The 20609-nt window shown below is 37.4% G+C and overlaps 1 protein-coding gene across 1 annotated transcript in view; it reads right to left on the bottom strand.

The window, feature by feature from the left end:
* Positions 1-20609, bottom strand: part of Pdss2 (prenyl (decaprenyl) diphosphate synthase, subunit 2) — a 202156-nt gene that overhangs the window by 126918 nt on the left and 54629 nt on the right. Inside the window, exon 2 of the mRNA XM_013022451.1 lies at positions 8352-8486. Coding sequence (XP_012877905.1) covers positions 8352-8486 — 135 coding nt within the window. The remainder of the gene's footprint in view (positions 1-8351; positions 8487-20609) is intronic.

Here is a 20609-nt window from a genome sequence, read left to right as displayed (position 1 = left end):
AATCGAACCCAGGGCCTCTGGCATGCAAGGCATGCACTCTACCACTGAGCCACCTTCCCAGCCCTTTCCTTTTCCTTTTATCACATTTAAATATCCTACTTTATGAAGTTAGTGCTATGAAATAATAATCTATTTCAGGTCTTCCCCTTTGCTCCTCTTGTTCATCTGGCTGATGGGGTATTCTCCTTATGTGTGTATGTTTGTGTCCAAATTTTCCCTTTATAAAGGACTCTAGTTATACCAGATTAGGGCCTACTCTAATAACTTCATTTTACTTTGATTATCTGTATAAGAACAGATAAGGTCAACACTGTAAGGTATTAGGGGGACAGGACTTCGTATGAATTTAGGGAAGACACAATTCAGTCACCTACATACATAATGAAGCTAGTCTTTACTCTGTAAATTTATACAGTGATGTAACAATTATGTACTCAGTGTCCAATACTTCTACAATAATGAAGAAAAGCTCTGCTGGATACAGCAATCTAGGTTGGAAGTTATTTTCTCTTAGGGCTTGAAGTATATTATTCCATGTCTCCAGTTCTTTTTTGGTAGGGGGGGGATGGGGGGGTGGAATCCGGTTGTGGGGCCTGAACTCTGGACCTAGGCGCTGTCCCTCAGCTCTTCAGCTCAAGGCTAGCGCTCTACCACTTGAGCCACAGTGCCACTCCTGGCTTTTTTTTTTCCTGCTTATGTGGTGCTGAGGAATTGAATCCAGGGCCTCAAGCATGCAAGGCAAGCGCTCTACCACTGAGCCACCTTCCCAGCCCTGTCTCTAGTTCTTTACCACTGAGCTCAGGGTATAGCTCAGTACCTAAGCATGTGTTCATGTGCTTAGGGCATCAGAGCTCCTAGAACCAAGCATTCTGCCAGCCAGTCTCAGTGCTCTGTGCTACTCTGGTGACAGGACTCATTTCTTGTCAAAACTGGCAGGGCTACCATCCACCATAGCCTTCACTACCCCAACTACTCCCTGCTTAAATTTCTCAGAGGATCCACTGCAGACCATTCCCTCTCCACATCGCCTCTCCTAGCTGGCTTATACTCAGATACGTAGTAGGGTATACCCAGACTTACTAAGCCATGCTTGTTCTTTGTTTCCAAGTCCCCAGAGTAGCTCAGTCTCAGACAATAGGGCTCCTTTCAAGATGGCACCTCTCCATAGCTCTCTGATATATGAAGAGCCATAGCTTTCTTCTTTAATACCTGGCATACAAAGAAGTCACACCAGATACCTGCACTGGTTTTAGAGCTTGTGAAAAATGTGGGCTTATTTTGTTCTTACCTAGGCCTCCTGGCTTTCTTGTAATTGTGAAAATTATAATTTTCACTACCAAGCTCCTTGTTCCAGCTGTTTCTACCTGGCCTTGGGAGATGCATTTGGAGTTGTGCACTATTTCCTACTTTCTTTGAACATCCTTTCTCCTTGTCCAAGGCTTTTCAGCTTTCTTGTCATAGTTTTTCATGATTCTGATGATGTTAAGCCTCTTTCTTTTTAGAATATAATCCAGGGCTGGGAAGTTGGCTCAGTGGTAGAGCGCTTGCCTTGCATGCCTGAGGCCCTGGGTTCAATTCCACAGCACCACATAAGCAAAAAGAAAAAAGCCGGAAGTTGCGCTGTGGCTCAAGTAGTAGAGCGCTAGCCTTGAGCTGAAGAGCTGAGGGACAGTGCCCAGGCCCAGAGTTCAGGCCCCACAACTGGATAAAAATAAATAAATAAATATATATATAGAATATAATCCATCTCTCATTACCTTGATCATTCTCTTCATGGAATTGCAAAGGGAAAACTCCTAGTGCCTAGTACAAAGTCCACACCGTTCTAGGCCCTGGTAGTTACTTTCGTACCTCCTAGTTACCTCAAAGTTCACTTAAAAGCTACTTATTTAATAAGGTCCACAGAACTTTGTGGAAGAATTATACTTTGTTTAGAGCATCAATAGAATTATGATGTGTAATTTATAAAGTTGTATACTCATTGACTTGATGCTAATGTCACTGAGAGCAAACACTATGTACTACTTAGCTTACATGTGATGTAACAGGCATAGTACCTGGTGCATAGGAAACATTTAATAAATAATACCTTATTAAGTGATAAAACAGGATTATGAGATGTTCAATTCACCTAGGGGTAAAATTGGAAGGAGGTACCAGGAAGACCAGAACAATAGGTATCAATAAAATTTAAAGATGAAGTAATAAAAGTCTGAAACATAATAATAAAAATGACTGAAAGAAAAGGAGACCTGTAGAAACTTGTGAGTTAGTGACTTATTAAGTAGGCAGGGAAAGACAGAGTGTGTGAGTACCAGATTCAATCCCATGGGTAACAGGGTGACAAAACGCTGACAGTATTAATAGAAATGAAAGATATATTAACACAACCCTTTCTGCTGTTAAATGATTAAACCTAAAGTTGAAGAGACTTAGTAAATTTTTCCTTAAACACATCAAGTTGAGATGGATGACAGGCAGGTGGATCTCTTCTAAAAGTGATTCAGTAATTCATTTCATCTTGAATGGGTCACCTCAAAGATCATCTGCTTAATGTATACAATAAATATGAGCTTTTTATGGTCAAGAAAAAGTAAATGTCACTTCTGTTCATACTCCACTGACTAGATCTTAGTCATATGATCCAGTAAGTATAAGGAAAACTAGAAAACACAGTCTGAGTACTCAGGGAATAAGAAAAGGTGTTGGCGTACTTGTTTCAATCTTTTCTGCCACAGTTGAAATGTTGGGAAATTTCAGGGAATGAAGAAAGAAGGAAAATACATTCAGTTTGTAGTTTTGTTTTTAACTCCTATTCAGAAGAGAAAAAAATTGGGTCAGTTGTCTCATCTCTACCATTAGTTAAAAATTGGACCCAAACTCCTTTAAACTTTATCATATTGGAGAAGTCTTAAACTTAATCATGTTACATTGGAGAAGTCTAAATTTTGTTTATCTCTCTCTCTCTCTCTCTCTCTCTGTCTATCCATCCATTATTCAAGGTACTAGGGCTTGACTTGGGGCCTTCGGCTCTCATTCATGTTTTATTTTTCACAGTTGATGCTCTACCACTTGAGACACACATCCACTTTTGGCTTTCTGCTGGTTAACTGGAAATAAAAGTATCATGGATTTGTCTGTCCAGACTGTTTTCAAACAGGATTATAGATGAGCAACAGGTGCATGGCTTCATTTAAAAATTTTTTTTTGGGTCTGGTCGTGGGGCCTAAACTCTTGGCCTGGGCGCTGTCCCTCACCTCTTCAGCTCAAAGCTAGCGCTCTACCATTTGAGCTACAGTGCCACTTCTGGCTTTTTTTTCTTTTTGCTTATGTGGTGCTGAGGAATCGAACCCAGGGCCTCATGCGTGCAAGGCAAGCAGTCTATCACTGAGCCACCTTCCCAGCCTTTATTTCTATTTTGGAAATAACATTTTTTTGGGGGGTCCAATCGTGGAACTTGAACTCTGAGCCTGGGCGCTGTCCCTCAGCTCTTCAGCTCAAGGCTAGCGCTCTACCACTTGAGTGACAACGCCACTTCCGGCTTTTTTTCTTTTTGCTTATGTGGTGCTAAGGAATCGAACCCAGGGCCTCATGCATGCAAGGCATGCACTCTACCACTGAGCCACCTTCCCAGCCCCCATTTTAAATATTTTTATCAGTGTATATGGTTGCACAAAATCAGGAGTTTCGTTATGACATTATCATATCTAACATACTATGGCCACACATTTCTTCTAAATGTTTTAGTATTATATATTACATTTGGTAAAAATCCATCTTTCATACACAAAATATTCTATTCTCAAGGAAATGAGAAGTTATAAATTTTGTCTCAAATATGGCTAGGGATGCATACAAAATTTAAGGTCTATCTATCTATTTTTTTTTTTTTTTTGTCGGTAATGGGGCTTGAACTCTGGGCCTGGGAGCTGTACCTCAGCTCTTCAGCTCAATGCTAGCACTCTACCACTTGATCCACAGTGCCACTTTTGGCTTTTTCTGTTTATGTAGTGCTGAAGAATTGAACCCATGGCCTCATGCATGTGAGGCCACCTTCCCAGCCCTAGATTTATTGTTGATTGGATTTACATTCAATTTTTTTAAGTCAGTATTGGTAGAATAACCTATGGTCTTGTTGACAAAAGGCTAAGGTAAATGTTTATAGTGTAGTTTTACAAATGTGGCTCTTTTGCCTATTTTTCAAAATGTAGTGATTACATTTCAGCCTAAATTCTGCCTCTCTTAGCCATTATGTGATTAAGTTCTCTAGCTATATCTAGAGTACCAGTTACATCTTTAGGCCAAACAAAAGAGATCACCTAGCTCACTTTGGTCTCTTGGAAATTTACTCAGGTACTATTAACTGATATCAAAGTTAAGTTTATGAGAGAAAAATACCAACAACGTAGTGTGAAGGTGAATTAAAAAGCTTCCAAATCAGTACTTCCCTCAAATGTTAAATAATTCACTGTGGCATTATAGATACAAGCCTCCAGCAAAAGTTACACTTGAATAATTAAGGAAGTAGGAGCCAAATAAATTACTTCAGGAGTAAAGAAACAAATGAATGGTTTCTCAAAGTACTAAATGGCTTTTTCACATTAACAAGTGTATAAAATATCCAAATAAACAAATGACTTACTAGACCAAATCTGATTAGAAAACAACCTGAAACTACATGGTGGCATTTTCCCTAAGTGCAAGTGTAAAGACTATACACTTAAAAACCCATTTATGTTATGTTCATAATATATACCTTCTCTTTGGCAATGTTCATCTATGTAGATTGCTCACATTAAAAATGACAATCTACCAAATACCTATGGGGAGAATCTGAAGAAATGCAATTGTTTCTTCAAGGCTAGATAAGAAATTAGAAAGGAACTGAGCTAATAACCATAGTATATCCAGTACATATGGCTACTGAATGGTAGCCATTTTAGTTTAGCCAGTTTCGAATAAAAATAAATTGCAGGGCTGGGATGTAGCTCAGTGGCAAAGTGCTTACCTAGCAAGTGCCAACGTCCTGGGTTACATCCCCAGTACCAAAAGAGAAAAGATGAAAAAAAAATAAATTGCAATCTCAACTCTATTACTTCCTACCTAGAAAATGTAAGATAAGTCTTAAATTCAATAATGGTTATCTGTTCTATAGAATGAGGACTATTCACTTATGAAGCAAATATCAAACATCTCTCATGTGTCAAGTAGTACTTTCCAGTGATTATTAAAGAGTATATATATATATATATGTATGTATGTATGTATGTATGTAGTTCTCCAAATGTACAAACAGGTAACTAATGAATAAGACGAAGTCGAGACCAGCAGGTTGAAAATTAATGGAATTCCTAACAGGAAACTGAGGTGCTGTGCAGTCCATTTGTTTCTCTGGGTCTAATGGGTTATTAACGTTCACTCCAGATCTTTGGATACTCTTTCTAGTAGTCTAAATTAAACCTAGCTAAGAGTTTTCTACAAAATTTATAAGGTAAAGTTCAGAGGTCTAATTCAATTAAATTTGGGGAAAGGATACAGATGTATTAAAGATTTTCCAAGTTTTTCAAGACTGTTTATTATTTTTGTTGGTTGTAGGGGCTTGAACTCTGGGCCTGAGCGGGCCATCAGCTCTTCAGCTCAAAGTGAGAGTTCTACCTCTTGAGCCACTGCACCCTTCCCGTTTTCTGGTGATTAATTGGAGGTAAGAGTTTCACGGACTTTCCTGCCCAGGCTGGCTTTGAACCACGATCCTCAGATCTCAACCTTCTGAGTAGCTAGGATTACAGGCATGAGCCACTGGCACCCATGCTCAGGACATCTTTATAAGATTTTCTTTTGGCAAACTAACTTAATAGCTAATTTAATCTAAAGTGAAATAATTTTTTTTTTTTGGTCCAGTCGTGGGGCCTGAACTCTGGGCCTGGGCACTGTCCCTCAGCTCTTCAGCTCAAGGCTAGTGCTCTACCACTTGAGCCACAGCGCCACTTCTGGCTTTTTTCCTTATGTGGTGCTGAGGAATCGAACCCAGGGCCTCAGGCATGCAAGGCAAGCGCTCTACCACTGAGCCACCTTCCCAGCCCTAAAGTGAAATAAATTCTTGAAAAATAGAAAGATGAAATAAAACAGGAGACTTGGAAGAAAGAAGAGATCTATGTTACAGCTTTGTTTCCCTATTTGCTAACTGTATTACCCGAAAAAGACTGAAAGTTGTAAAATCTGTTTTCTCAAGAGTAAAGTAAGTACAACTCCTACCTATTGATCAAATGACCTGTCATAAAAATGATAAGTATCTAAAAGCCTAAAATAATATGTAATTTCAGAGTGAGTAATAACTGAAAATTATCCCAAAACATCTCTTCTAGTAAAGATACATATATGGATGAATAGTGCAAGATGATATTGGCTGTGCAGTGGTTATTTGACATTATCTTCTTTGCTAGCTTATTAATGAAGAAGGATCACTAAATTTCATAGTTGGCAAGCAAAATTTATTTCTAAATACTACAGGATGAATAAATACTTGTGAAAAAGACCTAGGAATAAAAAAAAAAGTCAAAGATCAGGCATGGGTGGCTCATACCTGCAATCCTAGCTAAACAGGAGATATGAGGATCTTGGTTTGAAGCCATCCCAGGCAGGAAAGTAAATGAGATTATCTCCAATTAACCACCAAAAAGCTGGAAAAAGAGGTGTGGCTAAAGTGGTGGTGTTCAAGCAGTAGCCTTGAACAACAAGCGAAGGACAGTACTCAGTCCCTAAATCGAATAAGCTCCAGTACCAGTACACACACACAGAGTCAAAAATGCAGGCAGACATTTTTTGTGCCAATCTTGGGAGACTGAATGCTATCCTTGAACTTTTGTGCTCAATGTTAGCACTCTACCACTTGAACAACAGTTTCACTTCCGGCCTAGATTGGCTTTCTATCATAATCCTTAGATCTCAGTCTCCTGAATAGCTAGGATTATAAGCATTAGCTACCAGTACCCACCCTGAAAACTGATTTTTTAAAAAGTAAATTAACAAGTTTGATTAGTCAGTCATTAGAAATGCTTCTTTTCGTAAGGAAAACTTCCTTATCATATTTTTGGCTGATTATAATTTCACATGCCCAAGTCCATCTGCAGATTGCTACTCTCTTAAAGCTATTATCTAATAACAAATGTACTGATATATTGTTGCTATATATCTAAAATACACATATGTGATTATCTTAACAAAACTAGTGATATTTGTTGGGCGCTGTCGATGCACTTTTAAGCTCAAGGCGAGCACTCTACTGTTTGAGCCACAGAACCACTTCTGGTTTTCTGGTGGTTAATTGGAGATAAGAGTCTCATGGACTTTTCTGCCCAGGCTGGCTTAAACCACGATCCTCAGATCTCAGCCTCCTGAGTAGCTAGGATTACAGGCATGAGCCACCAGCGCCTGGCAAAAATTTCTTATCCTAGTAACCAATAGAACCTCTTTGACATAAAAATCTCCAGAAGAAAAAAAAAATAGAACTGAAGCAACTACTTCTAAAATGGTAGTAATATCAATCTTTATACAACTAGATACCATTTTTATAAGGTTTAAAAATCACAAATTATGAACTAAGTGACACAGTAGGCTGTATAGAAACACAAGCACATCATAAGGGGGTGAAGAATAGTTAGAAATGAATGTATTCTTTACAAATTGAATGGTAAAATTTACCTGAGTATGCATGAAGCTGGTCAAGATTATCAGACTTATTAGGAACTGCAAAAAGTGATTTTTTTAAAAGCCAACATACATTCATCTGTCTTTGAATCAGAGAATGACAAAGAGCTAAACAGTGATCTCTATACTGTTCAGAACCAGGTATTGGTGGCTCATGCCTGAAATCCTGGCTATATGGGAGGTCAAGATCAAGAGATTATGGTTCAAGGCTAGACTGAGCATACACATTAAAAACTCCCTTTCAACTAGCTGGGTATGGTGATATGAGAGGCTGAGATCAAGAGAATCACAGTTCCAGGCCAGCCTAGAAAGAAAAAAATCCTCAAGACTCCATCTCAGCAGAAGAAACTGAACAAGGTGGTACATAGCTATCATCCAAGCTATGACGGTAGCCTAGGCCCATGTCAAGGCAAAAAGCAAGAACCTATCTCAAAAATAACCATTGTACAAAAGGTCTAAAAGAAGCAGAGGTGTGATTCAAGTGACAAAACTTCAGTCTTGAGTGGGAAGAGGGCTAGAGAGGTGGTTGAGCAGCATAGTGCTATCTTGCCGTAGTGCAAGAACTTGAGTTCAAAGCTCAGAACTGCCAAAAAAAGAAAAGAAAATACATTCTAGAGAGCAATGTAAAATGGTTAATTTCTTCTTACCATGAGTAGATTCCACTAACCATGTCATAGTTATGACATGAATCATCCATGCTGCTGGGCCCCGCTGCTTTGGAAATGAGCAGCACCACCAAGCCTCTCAACTGAAGGTTATGCCGGCTGTCATGTACAAGCCCTCTGCCAACAAGTAAAGAAAGAAGAGGATTAATATAACTTCACAGAACAAGTCAGGTCAAGTTAAAAAATTGCTACAAGTATGCCCAATCTTCTAAAACTATACAATAGGCTTACTGAAAAGGGTTGAGGAAGCAAAGAGTTAATGTGAGGTATCTAACACATTCAAGAAACAATTGGAGAAACTGATGGTTGGATTTTTTTTTTAATTAGGATACAAAGGGGTTTCAAGATGACATTTCATACATGTATATAATGTATTTTAACCAAACTCATCCCCTCGTATACTATTTCTTATTCCTCTCTTTCACATCTCTTCTTTTTAAACATTAGGTTTCATTATGCTATTTTCATACTTACATATATTCTGATTATATTCACCCCCATATCTCTTTTCCTCTGTCTTTCTCCTAGTAGTGCTCCCAAGTAGTCTCTCTTTCACAACCTTCGTGCTGGTTTTATCACTTATTTTATTAGCATAAATTAATTATACAAAGGCTTACATACATACGATGTACTTTAATCAAATTTACTCCATCAAATCCAAATGACTTTTAAATGCATTTACATAAGCAGAAATGAGCAAGGTATGATGACTTTTGTCTGTAAATCCTACACTCAGGAGGCTGAGAACAGGCAGAAAAGTTTGTGAGACTCCATTTCAACCCAATGTGATGATGTCTACCTGTATAAATAGAAGGACCCCAGTCTAGGCTGGTCTGCAAATAAACATATTGAAAAATAATAAGAGCAAGATAGCTGGGGATATGGCGCAAGAATGCCTGCCTAGCAACTGTGATTATCAGTACTACATAAAAAGGGAGAAATGAAGGAAGAAGAAAGAAAGCAGACAGAAAAGGAAAACATTATCATACTAGGCTTTAATTTGAACGTCATTATTTCTTTTGTAATGAGGATTGAGCTTTTCTGACTTCTTTATAACTAAGACAAAGTACATGCTAAATCCAAATTAGAAGAGTAAACTAATCTTTATACCCAGATACACCTATGCCTGAAAAATTCTTTTGTCATTCACAAGTGCTACGACATAGATACTGACATCTCTTTGAGTGAATGAGAGTAATAATATCTGTTTTCCACAGTCATCATTTGAAAGAAACAACACTGGTAAAAGTATGAAACACAGAGGAAGCACATGGTACTTACATTCCATGTGTTCCTTTTGTTTTTATTTTTTTCTTAATTGCTTTCTCCTACTCCCTTTCTACTATCTCAGAACAAGCATTCATATCTATTTATTCATCCATCCTGATATATGGTTTGTTTTTCTACCTCCCTAAATAACAAAAGTTACAAAATTTTTCTTTATCAGTCCTTATCATTGAAACACTTGCCTCTTTCAGAATGAATTAATGAAAAGTCAGGAAAATAATCTGTAATAGAGTAGTTGAGAAAAAATAAAGACAGCATTCAGAAGAAAGAGCACTCCTTCTAACTATTAACATTCACTAAGATAGGAGTTAACAGCCTGGAGGACAGATTAAAATGAGCAAATTAAACAATTATTTCTGAAACAGTTCTTTAAAGTCACTTCATTAACACCCTTAAAAACAGTACTAAGATAAACTGCTAATGCCTAAAGCAGAAAAATCAGTTCACCAAGAAAGAAGAACAAATTTTGCTTCTGAGCACACATTCTTTGGGATATGAATTTACAGGAACCGTATGTTTTATATAGACCAGGTCAGACTTAACCTGGAACACTTTTGATATATTATCAGTGCCTCTCTTAAGGAGGGACACTGCTAAGACAGAGGATATTGAGAAGTTGGTATAATCATATACAAGTTGCAAAAGCTTCAAATATTCCACATTCCTGTTCTTAAGCATTTTAGATAAATGATCATCAAACTGGACTCCATATGTGTGGATAATATCTTGAAGAATGGTGAAGTTGATATTCTCAAATTTATTCAGTCAGAAATGTTTGTTAATGCTTATCTTCTGTCAGACATGGTGCTCAATAGTGGTGGAGGACATGGTGATAAACTCTAGTGAAGTATGACTTCCCTTCTTGTAGGTTAATAATATGGATTTTAAAAAATCATAAAATGCTGTTATATAGTCTGCATGAGGGATGAACAAGAACTGTACAAAGGAGTACAAAGAGACAGCCACTAATATAACCCACTGAGGATTTAAAGAAATCTCTGTGAGATTGTTTTAAACAATGGGGAAAAAGTAGCCAGGGTAGTTGGGACTAGGGGTATAAGTGTTCTGAAGAGAGAAACAATGTATGACAGTCTGAAGGAAAGAGGAGGACATAGCTGTTCTAGAACCAATATGGCAGGTACATGGTCTGAGGATGGTAGGGACTAGGAAAAATAACAAAAAAGAGCATTTGTTTGAAAGGCTTCCATATGGCCAGGATAGAAACCTGGTCTCCATTTCTTTAGAGATCAATATAAATGAACAGAAATTATATCAGGTCAGTTTTGGCTCTGCATGGAAAAAATGAAAAAGCAGAATAGCCTCTGGAGATGCTGGGGCACTTGTTGCTAGAGATGTTTAAGAAGCTACATAGCTTCTGACTATTCATCAGAAAGCAGGACTATTTGGCATCTGGTGCTTTTACTTTATTCTCTGATTCTGTATGATTTCACTTCATTATAATTAATCACCTAATACTCTGCAATAGGTGTAACAAACATAAAAAAGTCTTTTATTGTCATCAGTGTCATAAACAAAAGCAACTTTTAGAATATTGTAATCTTTACTACTAAAGTTCTATAGAACTATTTTCTGATGTAAACAAAAACCTCATCCTTCAATCACTCCTTTACTTGATATAAACTGAACACTTTTTCCACACATTAGGCACTGTGCTAAACTCAGATGCAAAGGCAATCAAAACCCATATATAGGACTTGTGAAGCATGGAATAAACTGGTAGAAGTGAAGTTTTCAGATTTATTACAAAGTTTATTATGGTGATAAAAGCTATAAACTACAAGGAGAGAGATTACCAGAAGGTTATAATAGAGAAAATGATGACTTAGTTGATGCCCAAAGAAAGAACATATGTAAAGAAGAGCTGTAGGAAAAGAACAGTAAGGGGAGTTAATCACAGCACAGGAACGAGCACATGCCAGGCCAAGGGTACTGAGTGAAATAAGGCTAGAGGCTCACAGGTTGAACATGCCATGACAAGAGATTTTTCTCATTTGTATCCAAAGAGCAATAGAAAGGTATTAAAAATTGGGTTTATTAAGCATAATCAGATACTTAAAAAATTTCTCTATCATTTTCAAAAAACAACTTGTTGGGCAGAAGTAGGGGAAAGGGGAAAAAACCAAATGGGATTGAGGAGCCTAAAAGATTCACCTCCCTTTCTTTCCCCTCCCTTCTCTTTCTTTCCCTTTTCTTTGTGCTGGTCCTGGAATAAAACTTGGGATAGGGATGAGGTTATTGAAATGAAAAACAAAAAATAAACCCAGTATAAGCAGTGACAAGATGGGAGAATGGAAAACAGGCTCAGAAGCTATGGAGCTAACCATCTGGGAAATGTGCAGGTAAGCAAGCCCTGGAAAACAGTCTAAAGGACAAAGGGGCTTGGAACTGAAGTCTACTAGGGTTTGGACTTTGTTCTGCAGCCATGGAGAGTTTGTTTAACAAGAGAGTAGCATGATTAAAGCTAAGGATAAAAACTATGATCTCTGCCTAACACTGTTCCTTTGGCAGTAGCATGATGGGTGCAGAGGAAAGGAGAGAGAAGATTAGTTAAGAGAAGCCTCATCCAGCAGCCCAAATGGGAGATAAAGAGACCCTAACTTAGGGAAATGGCAACAACAGACATGGAGAAAAAATGCTGAACGATAACGGAAGCATAGAGCTGAAACAGGCTAGTCTGGCCCAATGACTGCATGAGAGAAACATTGGGGAGAGTGAAGCAAAGGAAAAGTAAGGTCTGAATTTAAAATTAAGCCGTTTGCTGAAGATGGTGTTATAGTTAGTAGAGATTGGAAAGAACAGCTAATGGGGATGAGTATGTTCATTTTGGACATGCTCTTTGGAGGCAAGAAGGACTTCCAGATGGAGATGCCCAGGAAGCAGCTGGAAATGCTATGAGTATGGATTTGGGAAGTAACTTCATGGAAGTGATGGTTGAACCAGTAGGAATTGACGGATGAGTTTTGGATGAAAAAGAAAAAAAGAAGGGATGGGAAGGGGAAACAAAGGAAGAGGCTACAATGCTTGATAAGAAATGTACTCATTATCTTGCCCATGTAATTGTAAACCCTCTGTACAGTATTTTCACAATAAAAAATAAATAAAAATTAAAAATAAAGAAAAAGAAAAAAAGAAGCAAAGACAAGGGAAGGGATGGGAAGAATAGAGCTGGGAAAGGCAGAGATAAGAAAGGAAGCTGAGAGTATTGCTCAAGTGGTATAGCATCTGTTTAGCAACAGAAGACCCTGAATTCAAACCTCAGTACTGCCTGAGGTAAGAAGGAAAAAAGAAGCCAGAGTAATGGTGCACTCTAACAATCCTAGAATTCAGAAAGCTGAGGTAGAATTGTGAATTTAAAGCAGCTACACAGCAAAACCATTTCTAAAAACTAAAGCGATGGGCAGAGAAAAGGAAAGGAAAAAGGAGAGGGAGAGGGAAAAAATACTAAAGTCAGTAGTTACCTCTCCCATTGTAAACTTGTATAGCACTTAACACACTGAATGATTAAAAAAAATAGCAAGTGATACACACAACTATAACACAATATGAAGCCAAGCATCTGCTGTTTTCTCACAAAACCCGTACAAATAACTAATAGTATATCCTTACAAATGAAAAAAATAGGCAAAAACCTTAGAAAAGTGAAATAATATTCGTCACAATTAGTCAATGAGTAAATGAGGTGTCAAAATGTAAACAGTAGTTGGACTTGAAAGCCCAGTCCTGTGTTGAAGCCTTGTTATTTAACTATTGTTCACAGGTTTCCCTCACAAGGTGTGAGAAACTTGAGAGCACTCGGGCATAGTCATCTTAGGATGTTCTGTACTCAGTAACTGACACAGAACTGGTCCCAAAAAGTGAAAGATGAGAGAACAAACAGCTCTGAGGAGTAGGGCAGTAGGCTTTCCATCTTACACATCACTCCCAAATAGACCAGTTTCTTTATCCAGCTTTCTTATCTTTCCTTGTTTTCCATTTGTCACTCTCAGTCATTCTACTTTGGAGTCCTGACCCTCTTCCTATATCATAATGACTTCCTAAAAGTGACAGCTACACACATTCTTAAACACATCCTCAGGTTTGTTATTTTAACTACATTGAATGATCTATTCCTTAAGTTTTAGAAACAAGAAGTGTCTTAGTGCCTTATTGCCTTGTTTCCTCATTTGACAGAAGTGAACTCATTGCTGCAACAGTACTCTTGAGAGAAAGCTGCCCTCACTGAACAGAGGGTGGAGATACTTCCCAGATGTACAGCAGAGGTGGGATGCAGATCTAGAACATAGGAAGACACTTTTGAGATTTATGCTTAAGAGTTCATAATTCTTATACCAGTGATCTAAATTACGATCTTTTGATAAGTTCATAGTTCAATATAACACTTACAAGAGATCAGAACCCTTAAATAGCCTCAAAGTTCCCTCAATGTAAAACTGAATTGGAAAGAACTCTGCTGAGGGGAAGAAGTCCTTACACTCCTAAAATCTAGAGGTATAGAGTATAATTTATTAACCTCATTTTCCATATATTCAATCCCAGTAAGTCTATCCAGTAAAATCATAAAAAAGCAGACATCAAGTTCTAACATTCATGAGATGGGTTGATTAGTAACATTCTAGCTGACTATGGCGGTGTAAGCCTATAATCTCAGCTACACAGGAGTCGGAGGCAGAAGAAGTGAGATGCTCTCTCTTTTTGGTGTCGTCATTGGGCTTGAACTCAGGGCATGGGAACTGTTCCTGAGCTTTTGTGCTTAAGGCTAGGCCTTACCACTTTGAGCCACAGCTCCATGTCTGGCTCTCTGGTAGTTAATTGGAGACAGAAATCTCATGGGCTTTTCTGCCCAAGATAGCTTTGAACTGTAATCCTTAGATCTCAGCCACCTGAGTAGCTAGTAATACAGATGTGAGCCTCTGTTACTTGGCTTTTGAAAACCTATCTCAAAAAAGTAAAACCCTGATTTTATTTTTTAAAAATATATACATACAACTGAATAAAAAAGATTGACTAAAATACGTATAGTTTTTGCCAAAAGACTATAAAACTACTATGATCTTTTCTAATGTTTTTTAGTCTGACTGCAGCCTACTAAATTGACTTTGTGACCCATTAATGTGTTTACAATACTCTTTTGAAAAAAACAGGAATTTAACATGGAATGTGATATTCGTCAAAAAGAATTGGAAATAGAAAAATAAATAGAAATATCAGTTTGAGGGAAAAAAATCAGAGAAACGTTGTGTTGCAACAAAGCATAAAAACAATTTCAAGACTGAAGATTCAAATAGTAGAATGTGAGCTGTGAGCAAAAAATGCTAACCGAGAGTACAAGGCTCTGAGTTCATACCCTGGTACTGGTACCAAAAAAACAAAAATGAACTGAGGATGTAACTCATTGGTAAAGTGACTGCCTACTAAGTAAGAAGCCCTGGCATGGAAAAACAATTAAACAAAAAGATAGAATGGAAGGGGATGGGAATGTAGTCAAGGATTCTTTGTATACCATAAAATTAAGAAATGTAAGGGAAGGGGTGGGTAGAAGGGGATGAGATTATTTAAGGGGGTGACAGATCAAGATGCACTCTATTCATACTCTCCTTTGTTAAATTTACTCCCTTGTACAACTACTTAAAAATAATTTTTTAAAAAGATAGACTATAAATTGGCACTTCTGACTTACACCTACAATCTTAGGCACTTGGGAGGCTAAGCACAGGAGAATATCAGTTGCAGGGCAACTTGCACAGAAAAGTCAGATGTACGTTACTGAAAACAGTGGTATGTGATTTACATCTCACAAGAAGCTGAAAATAGGCAGAACATAGTTCTGACATGTACCTAGTCGGACAAGACCCAATCTTAAAAAGTTAGCAAGGCCAGGCACCGATGGCTCATGCCTGTAATCCTAGCTACTCAGGAGGCTGAGATATGAGGATCATGGTTCAAAGCCAGCCTGAGCAGGAAAGTCTGTGAGACTCTTATCTCTAATAATCTACTCATAAAAGCCAGAAGTAACACTGTGGCTCAAGTGGTAGAGTGCTAGCCTTGAGCACAAAGAGGCTCATGGATAGCAACCAGGTCCTGAGTTAAAGCCCCAGGACTGGCAAAAAAACAAAACAAAACAAAAAAACTTCATTGGGGTATGCCTTAAGTGGTAGAGTACTTGAGGATTCAATCCCCACCAAAAATATGTTATGTATATTTTTTACATATAAAAGCTGTGTGAAATTATATATATCATATATTATATACATACATATCTCTGAAAGTGGATCCCTACTCTCTTAACCTAGAAAACCTCACAAGAACAACTGAGAAAGTGCTAAGGCCATCAAGGATATGCATATCTGAAAAACTACTAAGTGTCTGAAATATGTCACTTTAAAGAGGCAATGTGTGCCATTCTGGTAATACAATTATGAAGTTGGTAGATATGCTTAAGCCAAACAGAGGGGTTGGACACAGCATCTGTAGCCCCAGAAGATTTCTAAAAATTTGCTACACAAGCTTTAAAAGATACAGAGTAGTGCCAAACCATAGGGTGTAGATGTAGATTCTGTGGTCACTGAACACATTCAGGTGAACAAAACATACAGATACTCTACTGACTATACTTATAGAGCTCATGGTCCAATTAATATGAGAGCTCCTCTGACCCTGGGAGCTAATACTTACTGAAAAGGAACAAACTGCTTTTAAACCAGAAGAGGAGTATCCACTGAAGAAAAGGTACACAGAACAAATAGGGGAGGGTGAGGGTGGAGAACACTCACACAATCAGGCTAGGAATTAATTTAGCATAAAATAAATGCAAATGAAAGTATGTTGGTTGTCGTTATTGGTAAATATTATAGGTATCCTCACAAGATAGAGCAAATGAATCTAAATGATTAAAACTAGGGACAATTTTACAAACTATATATAATTTCTCAATTAGGTTCCAAGATATGTAACCTACCCAAGGACAAAACCTGAGACTAAGTATGGCAAAAGATTAACATTTTAAATAAGGGAGTCATTAAATAGATACAAAGTATTCTGTGTGATGGAAATACTCTATTTTAAAAAATGGGAAAAAAACATGATAAGGAAAACATACTACCAAATGGCATTGAATGTGACTTATTTTCTGAGGTGCATTCAAGACCATAAGCCTCTTTTTAAGCTGGAAAGAAAAGCACTATATTTTTTAAAAAGCAAAACAGAATTTTGAAAAGACAAAGAAAAAATTCATATTCAATGATCCTCAAAGCCTTGTATCAGGTGAGTTTTGGGTCTTCATATTTCATCTTAATTTTTCTAAGATTTAGACAGGGCCAAAGTTTAAATTGTATTAAGGAAGTGATGTAAAACTATATATAAAATTAGCAATTTGATGACAGTAATATTACTCAGTACAAGAAAAATAACACTCATGAAAAAATTTTAAAGCACTATGATTTGAATGAGACTAAAAATAGTCTGTATATCACAAAATTTTGTATAAAATTAGCAGAAGAATTGGAGGTTAATTTCCATTGACAAAATGAACTAAATTGTATTTTTACTGTTTTATCTATCCTGAGACCAAACTGTCCTAGACTTCAAACAACTTTAGGGCCTGAGGTGACCAGCCTTTAGAATCTGGTAGTTGCAGCAACATTGACATGGCTTGAGGGCCACATACATATCCCACCCAAATTAAATCCCTGAGGGGACAGTAAGGCCAAGGAACTGTCTTACCAAAGCTCTCCAAAAGCTGTAATTAGGCCTGATGGGCATGTGGCAGAAGACAGATGTCTGGAAAAAAAAGAGAAAAGAGAAAGAATAGGGAAGGGGAAAGATAGAGGCTACTGAGCAAGGGAGGCAATCAAAACAAGAGTTCTTCAGAAATGGTTATTGATCGCAAAGTAGTTTACTGAAATATGATTGAAATACAAAAAAAGTACATAATAATGTCAGGATCAGTCATGTTTGCAGCTACATTTAGAATTAAACATACAGGTAGGTAACTAAGATTTCCTTAATGGAATAATAACTGAAGATTTATTTTAAATACTAATTGGATGAAATGAGTCTATTTTAAAAAATAAGATTTGGCTGTACTGAAAATTCTTAAAATGACCTTATTTCACAGATTCAGAAAATCAATTTAGTGTTAAGGCAAGGGATGGAAAAATGGAGTGTTGGAATATAGGCATCACTGCATTACACAGACACACAAACACCCCACCACCACCACCACCACTTGAGCAATGACACTGGCTAAGAGCTAATATGCTGTGAATTACACTTCCAACTACCACAATCTGTCTGAACAGAGAATAAATCAAGCAAACATGAAGGTAAGCACTTAGCACTTTTTTCAGCTCATTCTCTTGATTTCAATAGATTGCCACTCAAGAGAACTGCTCTTAGATTAAGACCATTTTCAATGGTCTTACTTGGTTTTACATGTAGATAGTTTTTAAAAAACAAAATGTCTCAATGCAAATAAATATTTATTCGGCATTTGGAATATCAGTTCTTTTAGCCAATGAAGAGGTTTAATTGTGCAAATTTTAGAATATTTGCACTTGAACAAGCTGGGATAGACATATTACTAAGACTCAAATGCCAAATATAAAAGATATAACAGCAGATGGGAATAAAACAGTAAAAATCAGCAAGTTGAAAAAAAATGATGATATACTTTCTAGAGAAACAGATAACACCTTAAGGGCAAATTAGGGAAAGTAGGAAAAGCAAGAGGATATGTAACAGATTTTAGCAGAAAATATGTTTTAAAATGATTGGAAAAATAAAATGTAAAACTGAACTACTGTAACTATTTTATGGCTCAGAAGTACAAATGTTTTAGGAAAATTTCATTTTTCTTGCCAAAGTCAACACTAATTTAAGGTGTAGGAGACTAAGGCATAAAAGACTTCAAAGTGATGAGACAGCAGGACTGATTGCTTGTATGCCTCTTCCACATAAAATAACCACCAGAGAAAAGATCCCATGCTTGGCTAAGTAAGAATCCCCTAGCTCTCATAATCACAAAAATAATCATCCAATTAACATTCACACCTATAGATATTTTAAATGATTACCAACAGAGGTATTATAGGGGAAGTGTTACTACAAAAGGAAGCATCTCTCCAATTATGAGTGTCAACTAAAAATACGGTATTTTAAAACTTCATTCACATGGCATTTAATAAGTAAGATGATGCCTATATTTAATGAAGATACTAGGAATAAATCACATACAAGTTACCCTAGCCAATTTAAGCTCATAAAACAACAATATTTACTCTATTGTAGATGGTCAAAAAACTGGGGAGAAAATCTTTCTCACCAGATTGTCAGTAAGCTGTTTGGGGCAGACTGTCTAATTCACCACAGTGTTCCCTAACTTTCACATGTGTTGTGTCATCTGATCTGACAACTATCTTTAAGATGATAGCTGCTCCCACTTTGTTAAGGATTTCAAAGCTCATAATAGTTTATCTTTCTTCATACCAATTGTTGCTTCAGACATACTACATACTTACTTACAATCTATCAGTTATTTTGGTTATTCATGTTCTTGACTACAATGTAAGCATGATACAACATACTTACTTGCCTACAGTTGCTTCTCTAGTGCTCAGAATAATACTGGGCACACAAAGACATTCAAAACTTACTTAATGGGGACTGAGAAGGTGGCTCAGTGGTAGAGTACTTGCCTTGCATGCATGAGGCTGAGTTCAATTCCTCAGCACCACATAGGCAGAAAAGGCCAGAATGGCGCTATGGCTCAAGTGGTAGAACGCTAGCCTTGAGCAGAAGAGCTGAGGGACGGCACTCAGGCCCCACGACAGACAAAAAACAAAAACAAACAAACAAAAAAACTTGCTTAATGAGCTATTAATTTATCCTGCTTAAAAATATTATTCAATAAGCTAGAAACCTGGGCTTCAATTTGGACATCTGCCTTCTTAGTTTATATTCATCAAACTGTAAAGATAATGAGAACAGAAGAATTAAAATACAGAGTAAACAGGAATCATAGTTTAAAATATGGGCTAAACATAGGTGTTATAGGCAAACTGTATGAAAAAAATTTAAGTTTATTTCTCCTGAAGGCTTCCTTGAAATGTCTTTTGAGTCCAGACCTGGCACTGAGCAATGGACCAACAGAAGTATGGTGCCCCCGGTCCCACCCCTTTATAGGCAGGCTTAGAAAGATTCCAGATGGCTCAGGGTCAGAGGACTGGCAGCTCATTAAACATAGGATATCTCGAATAGACCCCATTCACACCGAGGCCAAGAAAAGTCTGCAGTATAGTGAAAGTGCTGCCAGGTTAAAAACAAAAACTTCTTTAGTTTTAGGTTTTTTTGGTGTGTTTTTTGTTGTTGTTGTTTTTAAATAGAAATAGGGGCTGAGGCATGAGTGAGGCCTGGGATTTCAACCCCAGTAATTAATAAGTAAATAAATGAATACATACCAATATACCTCACAGACTGCAAAGGAAGGCAGGGTCTATCTCCTCACCAAGGAGCATTACCCTGAAATGAGGATTTGCTAAAAATGGGGTTTGTAATATACAGCACTGTGCCCTATTGTGGTCCCAGACATCTGACCCTCCATAATAGCTTATAAGCACACAATTTTTAGGGAAGAGGTCATGTTTTACCTTATTATTTTCTGAATATCTTAGGTCCTTTTTTAAAACACTATGAAGAATATGGTTTCCTCCACAGAAAGACTACCAAATTAACAGAAATAATTTATATACATTGCTTTTATTTCCAAGAATATATACAAGTCCACGAGACTCCTCCAGCTACTCAGAAAAAGCAGGAAGTAGCACTGTGGCTCAAGTGGTACAGCACTAGCCTTGAGCACAAAGAGGCTCAGGGACAGTGCCCAAGCCCTTAGTTCAAGCCCCAGGACGAGAAAAAAAAAAGGAGATGGGAGGGGAG

Source organism: Dipodomys ordii, unplaced genomic scaffold (assembly GCF_000151885.1).
Source record: "Dipodomys ordii isolate 6190 unplaced genomic scaffold, Dord_2.0 Scaffold62, whole genome shotgun sequence".
NCBI classification, from domain to species: Eukaryota; Metazoa; Chordata; class Mammalia; order Rodentia; family Heteromyidae; genus Dipodomys; species Dipodomys ordii.
The sequence above is the reverse complement of the archived record's forward strand: the minus strand, read 5'-3'. Positions and strand labels throughout refer to the sequence as shown.